At 31.1% G+C, this 13332-nt stretch overlaps 4 protein-coding genes across 9 annotated transcripts in view; 3 read left to right on the top strand and 1 right to left on the bottom strand.

The window, feature by feature from the left end:
• LOC108685736 (structural maintenance of chromosomes protein 2) overlaps positions 1-549 on the bottom strand; it is a 6800-nt gene extending 6251 nt beyond the window's left edge. The window contains exon 1 of the mRNA XM_018190696.1: positions 222-549. Coding sequence (XP_018046185.1) covers positions 222-389 — 168 coding nt within the window. The 5' untranslated portion in view covers positions 390-549. The remainder of the gene's footprint in view (positions 1-221) is intronic.
• A 507-nt stretch (positions 550-1056) lies between these two features.
• On the top strand, positions 1057-3849 carry LOC108685632. Of its 2 annotated transcripts, none has more exons than XM_018190515.1 (7): positions 1057-1350; positions 1900-2076; positions 2213-2597; positions 2754-2947; positions 3063-3359; positions 3467-3595; positions 3698-3849. In XM_018190515.1, exons 1-7 carry the CDS (start codon positions 1159-1161, stop codon positions 3770-3772), a joined length of 1449 nt encoding a protein of 482 aa, XP_018046004.1. In that variant the 5' UTR covers positions 1057-1158; the 3' UTR covers positions 3773-3849. The 2 variants fall into 2 exon arrangements, with proteins under 2 accessions (XP_018046004.1, XP_018046003.1); XM_018190514.1 differs by having other exon boundaries at positions 3063-3398.
• Positions 3850-5650: 1801 nt separating this feature from the next.
• Positions 5651-7548, top strand: LOC108685641. 5 transcript variants are annotated; one of them, XM_018190532.1, is made up of 4 exons: positions 5651-5818; positions 6043-6326; positions 6563-6751; positions 6882-7548. In XM_018190532.1, exons 2-4 carry the CDS (start codon positions 6048-6050, stop codon positions 7116-7118), a joined length of 705 nt encoding a protein of 234 aa, XP_018046021.1. In that variant the 5' UTR covers positions 5651-5818; positions 6043-6047; the 3' UTR covers positions 7119-7548. The 5 variants fall into 5 exon arrangements, with proteins under 5 accessions (XP_018046021.1, XP_018046020.1, XP_018046022.1 ...); XM_018190531.1 differs by having other exon boundaries at positions 6002-6326; XM_018190533.1 differs by having other exon boundaries at positions 6000-6326; positions 6936-7548.
• Positions 7549-10343: 2795 nt separating this feature from the next.
• On the top strand, positions 10344-13307 carry LOC108685631 (rabenosyn-5). The gene is made up of 7 exons (XM_018190513.1): positions 10344-10613; positions 10766-10888; positions 11085-11225; positions 11326-11487; positions 11816-12167; positions 12346-12760; positions 13056-13307. The coding sequence occupies exons 1-7, from the start codon at positions 10478-10480 to the stop codon at positions 13281-13283; spliced, it is 1557 nt and encodes a 518-aa protein (XP_018046002.1). The 5' UTR covers positions 10344-10477; the 3' UTR covers positions 13284-13307.
• Positions 13308-13332: the final 25 nt, after the last annotated feature.

The following is a 13332-nucleotide window of genomic DNA, read 5'->3' as shown; positions in this document are numbered from 1 at the left end:
AAATATATATATATATACAAATATTGGTAAATAATACACAAAAAAGTCTATGTTATATATTATAATAAAATTTTTAATTTTTGATTTTAAATATTTGCAATTTAAATATAATTTTTAAAAACAATATTATATTACAAGAGAATGAGGCTATGTTCGAACATCGTGTAATGCAATGATAAATATCTCACAAAGTATAAAATAAATGCAACAGTGAAATTTACCTGGCCAAGATTCGTAATGCCCAAAACAAAGCATATAGCATCCAAAATGTTTGATTTTCCACTACCGTTAAATCCTGTTATAGCGTTGAATTCCTTGTCAAAACCATTTATTTCGATTCTTTTGCCGTAGGATTTAAATCCTTCTAATACAATCGATTTAATATACATGTTTAGTCAATAATAAAATATTACGTTACGATATATTGGATTCGTTTCAATATCAACACACAACGGTCCCTCGAAGTCCATTCAAATACTTCAAACTAGAGTCTTACATATTAAGAGACCCAACATCGAACCTCCACCATCAAATTGATTTCTATCATCACTCCTGTGCCGCCATATTTGGACCACTTCAATGTCTTCCGAACACAACCTGCGCTGAGTTCAGATTCCCACTCGAGTGTTATCCAGTGTTATCACTCCATTCTTGTCGTTTATCATATATTAAACAAAGATGACACGATACCTGAGGAGCATCAGATAGGAATTTGAACACGCTTCTGGAAGGAACATGAGGCATTCCATTTCATGCATAAAGGTGCTTTTTTCATGCTGACGCTCGACGCTAATTTTTAGCAAAATATTAAAAAAACAGATCACGTGAACATAATTGATAATTTTTATCACGTAACTTGTTTGGATATAAATAAAATGAGTGTCAAGCGAGTCAAGTCGAGCGTCAGCATGAAAAGGCACCTTTAAAATTTCATTGTAGACGCCGCTTTATAACTGCAAAGCTGCTAATGTCCGCAATGTGCGTAGTGTAACTGGTCAATGGTGTGATACCTTCTGTTCGTAACTAATGACACTCGATATCGATGTATGTGTATGATTTGCTATAAAAAAGATTAACGTCCTGTATTTCTGAAATTCATTTGTTCCAATTGTCCATCTTGAAAAAAAAACAGTGGAAAAAAGATAAAACGGCAACAGCATGACTGATACTAGCCAATGTAAAGTCAATCAGAGTTACCGTTTTAAATGGAACAATTATCAAAATCATCTGTCTAATGTCGTGCGGCAACTCTTGGAGGAGGATTGCATGGTGGATGTCACTCTATCCGCAGATGGTCAACGTATTCATGCGCATCGCATTGTATTATGCGCGTGTAGTATTTTGTTTCAAGTAAATAATTTCTTTCAACGACATTTTTAAGCCTGTTCTTTTTGACTGAACTTTTGCACCAATGCATCTTTCTTTTTCCTCTTCTTTTCTCTTGAAGAAAAAAGGAAGAAAGATGAACTGATGAAAAAGTTCAGCTAAAAAGAACAAGTCTTTTGTCATATATACAAAATAATTCCATAAAGCTCAGAAAATCTTGCAATTAAGTGACTGAAAATATAATTGTATATATATTGTGCTTAGTAATAGCAATAATAACTACTGTCTTTGCTGAAACAATTTTCTCTTGAAAATTTGTTTCTTATGTTATTGTTATTATTTTATATGAGAATTATATTATATTTGAGAGAAATGTAATATAATGATGTTTTAATGTTTATATATAAAATGTAATATAATAATGATTTAATGTCTTTGTAATGTTTATATTTAAAATAACTGTATAATTTACATAATATAAAGTATATTATTGACAAATTTATTAATAATCATTGTATAATATGTATAATCATTTATATCACAATAATTATGGGATTAATATGTAATTCATAGGAAGTGCTAAGTCAAGTGACAGAAGATTATCCAACAATTATTCTAAGTGATATATCTCCTCAGGATATAAAGTCGATTATCGAATTCATATATCATGGAGAAATTTGTGTTCCTGTTGAAAATATCAGTAGCTTACTTGAAGCTGCAAGATCATTAAAAATAAATGGTCTTATTAACGTTAGTCAAATTAATTAGTTACTTAATTAGTTTTTAATTAGTTTTTTATTACAATTTATCAAGTTTTATTTAATTTTTTATAGAATTTTATATTTAACAATTTGGAATTTATAATCATGTTTTATATTTTCAACAGATAGATGGAGTGTATGAAAATGAAATTGTTAAAGGAAAAAAAGATCAAGCAATGGAAGAAACTGTGTCAAGAGTAGAGGAAATTCAGGACAATGCTGAACCTTTGGAGAATGAAATTCATGAACCAAGCACTGCTGAAAATTGTATTTCAAATAAAAAGAAGAAACGACGCCGTGACACTGTAAAGAGAGAATATAGTGATGATATGTTAGCGTCTGCGATTAATGATTTGAAATTAGGACAAACTTTAATAGAAGCTGCTACTAAGCACAATATACCACGTTCAACGTTGTATATGCGGGCAAAAGCATTAGGCATACATTTAAATGCATCAAGAAATGGATATCCTGCAGAATGCATGAATGCAGCTATAAACGCCGTGATCAGTTAGTATTTTTCTTATACTTGGTTTATCCTTCCTTTAGAATGTAATTCTGTGTATTTTACATTAGATTATTCTAATATGCAATATATGTCTGTTATTATTAAATCTGTATTATTTAATAATTATATTTAGACTAATTATGCTAACTTTATTGTAGATGGTTCGAGCTTGCAGCATGCATCAGAAATATTTAGAATACCTAAAACTGTATTATGGAGACGTATACAAAAGGAAGGCTATCAGATTTTACGTCGTCAAATGAAAAGATCGTATGCTTTAGACACGAAAGAAGCCGCTGTTAAAGCTTTAGAAAGAGGAGAAAATTTGACAAAAGTTGCTCTGGAGTTTAAAGTAAATTTTATTATTGCAATTTTGCTTATTATTCTTGAATTTATTTTGTCATAAATAGATTTAACAGATTGTTAATTGAATGTAACCTATGTAACCTATGATCAATAATTTTTAGATACCAAAGACTACATTGTTTAGAGAAAAGGCACGGCTAGTAAATCAAGGTAAATTACCATTATCGTTTTGGAAGAAGCGCAAACCTGAGAATGAGGAATCAAAGAAGTCGCGATTAGAAGAGGCTGTAGCAGCTTGCAAAGGTGGCAGAATGTCGCAGGCTGCAGCGTCTGTGATGTATCACATTCCAAAAACTACGATATGGCGAAGGCTTCAACAAGATGGAAAAAAAGCGGAAAAATCATCGAATGTGAAAAAGGAACGACTAACTGATACACCAGTACTGCATGACTCTCAGGTGAAAATACAAGACACGTCCAATTTCAGTTATTGCGAGGTAATACACTTGAATTATCAAGTCCCTTCAATATAATTTCATTGCTAATGGATTTGTGATATGCATAGGTTGCATCAGAAATACCTATAACTTATATAGACGAGGATAGTATACCTCAGGATTCCGTCATAATCCTAACAACGGAAGAAATGGATGAATTAAACTTGGAAGGAGGTAGACAAATTATTGTAAATTCGGTATGTCATATACGAACAATTTGTGATAATTTTTTACGAATTTAAATAGCAGATTGATTAATTTTGTCTTCATTACTATAATCCATCTTTATTTTTCTTCAGGAGTCCGGACAGGAATATATTCCATGTACGATAAGTATTGAAAATAATTCTAACTATTCCGAGACTGAGAGTTAGCGTCAGAAATTTAAGTAATGAAAAATTAATTGAATAAGGATGGGTGATACAGAAAAAAATGTTGATTTTTCATATCGCAATATATTGTAAATAGAAATATTGATATATCAAAATGTAGAATTGATAATTTGCGACATTGCTGATATTGATATGGATCTATTTTTAAGCGCACCAATGCGTATCGATGCACAAAAAATTGATCTTTTACATCGAAAGTTCGATATTCCTATTCAAATGTCGATACATTTCTGTTGGAATGTATATGTTTATGATTTACAGGCATATCAAGCTGGATGGAGTTAGGATAAGAAATTTCAGTATTTTAGGTGCTGGAAATTCTGGAGCTCGGAAATTGCGGTGCGCATGTTTTTTTTCGCGATTACTTTTTGCCTTTCTTGTTTGTAACAATTACCATAAAATAAAGGATCGTGTCTCTTATTGTACGTTAGAAGAGAAAGTATTAAGAGCACGTTTTCAAGAAGTGTCTAATATTTTAAATATATACAATAATATTTTAATATCGAAATATATCGATATTTAAAATGTTGACGCTGTATCGCCTATCTCTATAATGTGAACCTTCGAATGATTATTGTTATATCGAATCGAATCATTTGAACTCGAAAACTTTGATGGTTGTGTTATCTGTACACTCACCATCTGTATACCTAAGTTTTCAAATATCTTTTTTTACTTAAAATTTAATATTGTATCAATCAACATGTATATCGAAATTAAAACGTTGCAACATATTTTTTTCTAATGGTTTTCGAAATGCAACCTGCTCACCGAGCGATTGGTTTTTGCTTACTGATCATAAATAAGAAACCAATAGTTCAATGAGCAGACTGTATTCCGAAAACCATAGAAAAAAATCTGTTGCAACCTTTTAATTAGTCGATGAGTACATGTCGATCGATACAATACAATATTAAATTGTAGGTAAAAAAAGGTACTAGAAAACTTAGGTGTAGTTTTTATTGGCTACAGTTGAGGGTTGTACAAGATATTAAGAATATGATAGAGGGGTATGTAGACATTATGTAATATCTGTAAGTTAAAGCTAATTGTAGCATGATTGTACAATTATTTTATTTATATCTTAACAAAGTGTATTATAAAAATATTACATTATGTTTACTTATATCAAGTGTATAAAATATATTGTAACTATCACACATACATTCAATAAAGTTTTTTGATAAAGTTTGATTAAATAGAACGCCAGATATATAAAAAGCTTTTTTAATTTATGAAATTACTTATCTAAAATAATGTCTAAATAGGAAAATTTGGTTAAAAAATTTAATTTAAATAAGCAATTTAAAAAAATGCAATATTTTTGTTTACTAATTTGTATAGTAATAACGAAGCATTATTTTAAGTAATTAAAGCATAATTATTTTCTGAAGAATTATTATGAAAAGATAAATTTTTATGTTATATGTTAAATTTTGTGTATATATATATATATATATAAAACATTCAAAATATTAATAAATAATGGTAAGTGATAGATAACAAATAATAAATATTTGAGAAAAAAATGCACAAGTTATCTGTGTATATCAGATTTTTATGCTTTAAATTTGTTTTAATATGACTTAGAAGTTTGTGAATTTTGCGTGCATAAATCTTAATCGATAACAATGCTGTATGATTTGATAAAACGCTCACGCGAAATCTAGATTATCAATTTCATATCGACAATGAGAATGATTTATTCCATAACGATTCACTAATTGTAAAATAGAGAAACAAAGGTGCGATAAATAAACAAAACTTAGAGAAGATTAATACAGAGATCAAAAGAGAATAAGAAGAGAAAAAAAGAATAATGTGCATTCCTAAAACTTTAAAGGGATGTTTGAGCAATTGGAGTACTTCAAGCTTCGAGTGTGTATTGCGCAAGTCACACGCATCCATATCGGTGTGCGCGTGTCACGTACGCGAAATCCTTCATTCGTAGCCGCACGCGTAGTATTTGCGCGCATTAACACGACACGCGGCCACAGCCACACCAGCGAGGTGGTGATTGTTGTCCAGGTGAGTCCTGTTGTTGCACCACGCGATAAGAGAGGTGGATGCTCTCTCTCTCTTAGAGAAGAGAGTCGCGAACGCGGTGAGCACATTTCCGATCCCCGACGCAACGAAGTCGTGCCGTCGGTAATGATCTGACGTCGTGACTCTCGTTCTATCTTTGAATTAGCGATCTTTCTGGTTCAAGAGGAGGCGGCGGCTAGAGTAAAAAATCGTGTATATCTCGCAAGAGGACATGCCGGACAGCGAGGCCGTCTATCAACCGACCACCGTCGGCTACACGTACGACAGCGGTGGCGATGGCAGCGGCGGTGGTGGCGGCGGCGGCGCCGCAGGGCTGAGGCACGGTTTCTGGCGCATCGTATCCAGGCACAAGCTCAATTCTAGGAAATGGTTAGAGTGGACGCTGCTATCGGTCGCACTATGCTTCTTCATCGCCGGCCTCACGACCATGCTCGTCAACCTCGTTTCCACAGAAGAGTCTTCAAAGACGGGTGACGATGCTGCATTGGAGGTAAATCCTAATTATTGTCTATGAGACTTGTCGTAAAGTTTTGATCTTTTATTTTCTCAGATTTTTCCATCTGAAACATTTAAAAATCTCCCTTGTGATAATAAATTTGTACATAAATTTGTCTAGGAAGATTAAAAGGAATATCAAACGTTTGCTATAATTAAACCTTAAGTTTATTTTATTTCTATTGAAGATACTTATAAACTGATATGAAATTGTATATGTAATAATTATAGATAAAGCCAGAAGAATATTCAACGACGATTCCAGATATACAGCAACATGAAAATATAGGAAAGAGTTCTGTGGCGTTAGGTGCCGGGATAATGCTGATCGGTGTATTGCTTGGTTTTGTTTGGACATGGCTCACTTTCTTCCATCATAGCAAATCACCAAGGAATGGCATGACAAGTAGCAGTGGTCAGGTAAGCGTACAGGTTTCCACCCGAATACAATATTTTACGTCTAATTTTATTTTACCGGAAGCCATCCGCTCTCTGGTATGTTCTGGTACATTTGTTTCTTTATCTTATGTACGCGTTGCTATGAGGAAAGATGTTGGGCGGTTTGAATCCATCGACTGACTTGCTGGTGGGTTCCACTTCGCAGTACGGGCCAGTACTCACAGAGGTGCCAAGCCAGCTGAAGATAAAGCAAGCCAACTCGCATGACATGCCGGCCATACCGCTTTCTGACCAAGAGGAGGAAATGCACACGCTAATGCAGGACCCTGCTAGCCCGCCATCGGTTTCCGTTGGATCTAATACCATCACTAATCAAATTCCAGGTTGAGTAAAACGACACATGCTCCCATGTGCGTACAAGCGCGTATAACATGGACTCAGAATTTCGTTTTATAAATTTTCTAACACGCTCCAAGAGATTTATTATCACTGCGTGACGATTTTACAAGTTCTCTGTTTCCTTAAAAACTCAAAAGAACTGTCGTTCTTTCTGATTTTCAAGTCGTGGCGTTCAGCTCTGGTCTACAGTAGGTAACCTCTTTAGTATTTTGCTCTAAGCTCTGAGTTACGATGTTAATTTGCTCTAAGCTCTATTTAAAGCTTAGGGCTTAAAAGGCGTCGGGTAAAAAAGCGTTATGATTTACAACTTAGAACAAAAAGGTTTATTACTATCTATTATAAACTGGGACTTATATTATCATTGACATCATTTGACGTTGATCTTGTGATTAAAAAAAATTTTATTTTATTTAAAAAAGCTGGACACTTTATAATTTAGATTTAAAAAAATTTTATTTAAGTTTAGACGATTTGACGAATACAATTTGAGAGATCTCGTTTCTAGTATATTTAGGAAGTTAAGTACTTATTTTTTTCTTTCATTTTTGCGTATGCATTTCTTCATTCCGTCCACTATCATTATTAATATATTAAATAAGCATTGAATCCAGATAAAAAAATGCAATTATGACAATGCGTTTCGTAAATTTGATAACAATCTTTACATCAAAAGTATTGAATTTATCACACAAAATATCTTTTTTAATTTACATTTGTATTGTTAAATAATATAAATATAATTTTCACTACACACTCTACATATACGCTTTATGCAAATTTGCATGCGTCTAGGCAATTCTAAATCATTCTATTTTGATTCAATATGCTCATGGTACGTATATAACATATATTGAAGTACCAAGTCTAAATTAGTAATAATAATAGCAATTATATTGACAATATACATTGTAAATTAAATACATATTGGTACGTACATCAATTAAGTCGGTAATTGTTACTGTAATTAAGACACAAAATGATTATGTATATATTAATGTAATGTGTATATATATATGAAACGTAACAACTGCAACTTTAGAGAAGATATTTGATTTAAAATTGTTTAAATCGTGCTTAAACAATAATAAGTCACAAGCATGCTGTAATGCACAATTTTTGTTTTTGTTTACGTTTTTATTTTTAATTTGTGATATACACAACAATGAGTTTATATTGCACATGATATTATAAAGTAATCCTATACATTGGGCATATTTGCTTTAATGGAATATCTATTTGCGCACACTTTTCATGATTTTATATAATTAATTTAATTGATCTCTCACATAGAAATAATATAAATGTAGAGCTCATCCTGTAAGATATTTTTAACGGAATATATAACATTAGAAGTATATATGTTCTGGCTACATATATAGCATGATACATATATAACATGATACATAAATAGCAATGTATAAAACACCGATTTAAGATAATTTTTATATGTCTGCCGTTATTTGTTAAAGTGATGTGTTTACTTTTGTAATATGCGATAAGCATTTTGGAGGAACCATCAAAGGACGGCCTGTAAGTTTGAGTCTGAATTCAATGCTATTACAGATCAATTACACATATAATAGCTTCATTTTTTAACATTTATTTAAAGATTTAGTGAGATCTTTATTATGCCTGTGTTATTAATTCATGTACTAATTTATGTAAATGTTCTGGAATGTAAGATAAATAAATAATAAAAATATTACTTACGACTTTTTTTCTCTATAAGCTTTAAAATATTAATATGTATATATTAAAGAATCTATTGTTAATCCTCGGGAAGATCCTGACAATGGGTCTATTGGATCTATTCAATTATACTTCTGTTTGTCAAAGAATATGAATTCAGTTTTCCTTATTTAGATTATTCTTATTAAAATATACTTATTATTCTTTTTTGTATGAGTTATGCTATTTTTGGTATTTGAAAATTAATTAATGCTTTTTAATTAATGTAAATTAAGTGTGTCTTATACAGATTCATATCTATTTTTACTAATGTAGTTCAATTTTAATTTCGGTACAACTAACTTTTCATCTTTTTCTGATTTTAAAAATTAAAAAAAGATGAAGAGTAAGTTAAACTGAAATTAATGTCTTGATCTACATTGTTAAAAATGGACATCAATAATTGTGTTATAAATTTTGGTGTCAACTCCCGGAGTGTTAAAAGCCACGAGCGTACGCAAAGAGAAAGCAAGTGTTCACTCTCTAAAATTTTGGCAAGGAGAAATAATTAAAATGAAAATCATTTTTATGACGAAAAATTAAATGCTCATTGATCAAAGTGATCAAGCGTTATTCGTATGAAAGTTCGTTGAAGACTAGATTTAATATAAATTGGTTTAAATATTTTTATAAATATTTTTATTTATTTTTGTGTGAAGATTAATTTTTGCCCTCTTCTGATTGAAATTCTACGCCAATAATTAAAAGTATATTCAGCCACTACTGTATGTAAGATTAATTTCGATTCAATTTACTTTATACTTTATATATCTAAAAATTAGAAAAAGATTATAAACAAGTTAAATTAAAATTAATCTCTTTTTCCTAGGAAAAAATATTATATACAATATATTTATATATAATTGTATATAAAATATGTCAATTTTTTATATAATTATATATAATTTTATATAATTATATATAATTATATATGAAACAGGTTTTTTCCAGGTTGGTGGAATTAATAATCTCAAAATTTTAAGAAAAATCTTACTTTTTTTCTATAAATCAGCTTCCGAATTGTAAATTAATATAGATATTACTTGAGAAATTAGTTAATATATTAACGGGATTTAATTAAAGTCCCTTTAGAAATTGTTTTGATTTTGAGACATTGTCATTTTAATTTTCAATAATTTTCGATTTAAATAAAACACATCACTTTTCTGAGAGAGAACCCGATATTTTTTCATAAAGTTATTGATATTTCTCATATATTATTACTTATCTTCGATCGCTAGTATAAATGCTTTACGGAGTAATGATATAGGAAATCGAAATCAAGTTTCTTTTTCTTTATCATAAGGAACATTGCTAGTAGTAAACGATAAAATAGTAGTATACGATAAAATCTGTATCAGTAAAACATATTGTCTCGAAAGAAAAAGATGCCGCGTAAAAAGCATCATTGTTCGATATCTTGAGAACGATAAAGATACGGTTGCACAAGGTTAACGTGTTTGACATTTCTATCAGCTGTCGCGCGCAATATGGCTGCTCGCGCAAGACGCGTTTTCTTTCGCAACACTGGAAAGACGCTTACATTAGAACAAACGTGGTGAACGCGATCGAGGTGCTCTAAATGCTCTAAATTGCAAGTCGTAAGAGTATTTCGGCTTCATGGCGGATAACGATGTAGTACTGGAGGGATTTATATGCCCTATTTGCATGACCGATTTTAAGGCACCCAGTCATTTAACGAAGCACTTCGAGGAAGTTCACAATGATGATCCGGAGATCTTAAAATCTCTGAAAGGTATGCATGATTCTTTTGCAATTTATTCGTCAAAAAAAAATTCATAGAATTCTACTACAGTTTATTAAGCTTATAAAATGTGTACAGAACAAATGTCAAGCTTATAAAATGTATACAGAACAAATGTCAAAATATATTGGATTTTATTCTAGATTTGTTTGGCAAAGCCAAGAAAAAGATTTTGAAGCAGGATGATATACCGGAAACATTTCCAAGCGCAATACAGCAAGACAAGAGACGGAGTCCTGAAATTAATTGGGGACCACAAGAAATAGGTAATGCAGCGATACTAATGAGCCAAAGCTGTCTTTGATAAGAAGAAATAATTTTTTTCATTAAAGTTTCTAAATAATCAAATGTAAATTTTTAATTTCCTAAAATCAATATTTAGAAATACTGTGTGCCGCTAAATGCATAATTAAATTTTATGTGATGTACATTTTATTTAATTTCTAAAACTCACTATTCCAGGTGCAATTACATCTCATACAAGATATTTTAAGGATATAAGAAATGCTCGATTAGAAAGATACGCATATGAAACAAATAAACTTCTTATAAGGTTAGATAAATTATTAAATAATTTACCATCGGATCCTGTCGATAGAAAAGGTGAAAAAATACATAAATTACTTATTCACTGATATATCTCATGATATCTACTTATATTTTATATACAATTAATGTTTAATGTAAATAAAAATTTTTATAGTTCATGAACGTTCTATTGTTCCATGGATTGATGAAAAAGATGTGAAATTGTGTCCTAATTGTGCTAAGAGTTTTCATTTAGCAAGGCGAAAACATCATTGTAGATTATGTGGGGCAGTCATGTGCCATAATTGTACGGTATTTTTGTCTCTGATCGATGCACGTATGTAAAACATTTAATATTATTTCGAGTGCTTTTCAGTCACGGATAATAGAGTAAAGAAAATTATTTCATTTTTGTTTAACGTTAACAAACATGGATGTAATGATTTACTGTCCTTTCCTGCTTTCCTTTTAGGAAACAGTTAACACAAATGTCGTTTTATTCTTCTTGTGGTATAATAGAACGACGCTTATGTCAAATGTATCTTCTAAAAAGGAAAACAGCTTATTGTACCTTTTGTATCTTTTACTGAAAAGTATTTCTAATTTATGAAATAATTTGTATATATTCTTAAAATTATGTTTAACAAAATTAATTTTTTTTATAGGAAAGATGACTAGTCCCGTATCGATACAGGATGATTCTACTTTGTTTCCTATATCAGAACGAACATTTCCCGAGAGAATAGCACGTGCAGGCATAGGTCTCTCAAAATTAGCACGATCACCTTCCAATGGTAGTTTAAATAGCGTTTTATCATTGGTCAATGATTCAACTAGTAGCGAACAGCACTTTAGAGTCTGTACTCACTGTATAAATTTGCTCGATGCAAGGGAAATGCAGAAAGCGAAGCAATTCGATAAATCAATTGTTTGTGAATTTTATGAGAAAATGAAGGAGTACATGAGCGAAGCGTCGCAGCATTTAGCAATGTATAACAAAATGTGGGAATCGCTAAAGTATGTGAACTTCCATTATATTTAAGATAATGTCATCTATTCGTACCATATAATATACTGCATTAAAAAAATTATAATATACAGAGCGATATATACACCACTTCCTGGTGTGCAAATTATCAATTATAAAATTAGTATAGAAAGAACTTATATTAGAATGCTCTTAAAACTATTTTAGAGAAGGCGAGACTACATATAGTTTAGAGGATGCACAATCATTACGAGTCAAATTGGCAAAATTGGGGGAAAACATAGATGCCACCAGCAAAAGAATTCTAGTCCTTGGCGTGAAGAAAGATGCAACAGATTCGCAGGAGGCATTGGGACAAGAATTGAGATTATACCAGATGGTTAGAACATCAGCAATGATATTTTTGAAAGAAGAGTTATTAACTTTGCAACCCTTGCCCTCAGTAGAGGAATATGCAATTTTACAAGAAGAACGCCAGAAAAGAATAGAAGCCCGAATAGCATACGAGTGGCAGTTGGAGGAAGAACGAGAGAAACCAAAGGAACAACGAGAGAAACCAAAGGAGCAACGCAAGAAAGATATATGGAATTTGGACAATAGTCCATCTTTGAAAATCAGTCAGGTATATTAACAAATTAGAGCAGATGATTAAGGAAGGGAATTTTTCAAAGTATAATCACATTTAATATCAAAGTCAAAGAAAGTCAAATATTCAATCTATTCTTTTTTTATAACTCTTAGCTTTTTTCATACATATTATTTTAATTAATGTGAAGATTTTTCAAAATATTTATTTCTTTTTGAAAAAATGATTGAATAGTTTAAGATTTAGATTTTATTGCCAAATTATTGATTAATTATGAATTGATATGGCTGTCTGATAACTCATGTTTCATCATAAGTTTTAAAATTTTTAGGCACAAGTAATGGTGACTCAATCTCAAGGTTGGGGTCCATCTCATATTACACCCATCATGTCTTCATCTATGGATCCAATAATCGAACAAATGAGTAATCTTCGCGCGTACATTAAACAGGCCCGTGCCGATTGCAAATATGATGAGGTTGCAACATTAGAGAACAATCTTCGAGAACTTCAAAGTGCCTACTTTGCTATGAAACAAAGTAATAGTAATGATGGATAAACATTAAAACAGTACATTTATTACTTTGGCATGTAAAATGTTGATTCTT

The sequence above is a fragment of the Atta colombica genome, unplaced genomic scaffold (assembly GCF_001594045.1).
Source record: "Atta colombica isolate Treedump-2 unplaced genomic scaffold, Acol1.0 scaffold155, whole genome shotgun sequence".
In the NCBI taxonomy this organism is placed as follows: Eukaryota; Metazoa; Arthropoda; class Insecta; order Hymenoptera; family Formicidae; genus Atta; species Atta colombica.
This window is presented reverse-complemented; position numbering and strand designations above follow the sequence as displayed.

Coding starts and splice junctions, on each gene's coding strand:
- LOC108685632 (XM_018190514.1), top strand. CDS start 1,159: ATGACTGATACTAGCCAATGTAAAGTCAATCAGAGTTACCGTTTTAAA. Junction 1,351..1,899: donor CGTGTAGTATTTTGTTTCAA/GTAAATAATTTC, acceptor TGTAATTCATAG/GAAGTGCTAAGTCAAGTGAC. Junction 2,948..3,062: donor AAGTTGCTCTGGAGTTTAAA/GTAAATTTTATT, acceptor AATAATTTTTAG/ATACCAAAGACTACATTGTT.
- LOC108685641 (XM_018190532.1), top strand. CDS start 6,048: ATGCCGGACAGCGAGGCCGTCTATCAACCGACCACCGTCGGCTACACG. Junction 6,327..6,562: donor GTGACGATGCTGCATTGGAG/GTAAATCCTAAT, acceptor TAATAATTATAG/ATAAAGCCAGAAGAATATTC. Junction 6,752..6,881: donor TGACAAGTAGCAGTGGTCAG/GTAAGCGTACAG, acceptor CTATGAGGAAAG/ATGTTGGGCGGTTTGAATCC.
- LOC108685631 (XM_018190513.1), top strand. CDS start 10,478: ATGGCGGATAACGATGTAGTACTGGAGGGATTTATATGCCCTATTTGC. Junction 10,614..10,765: donor GATCTTAAAATCTCTGAAAG/GTATGCATGATT, acceptor ATTTTATTCTAG/ATTTGTTTGGCAAAGCCAAG. Junction 11,226..11,325: donor GGATCCTGTCGATAGAAAAG/GTGAAAAAATAC, acceptor AAATTTTTATAG/TTCATGAACGTTCTATTGTT.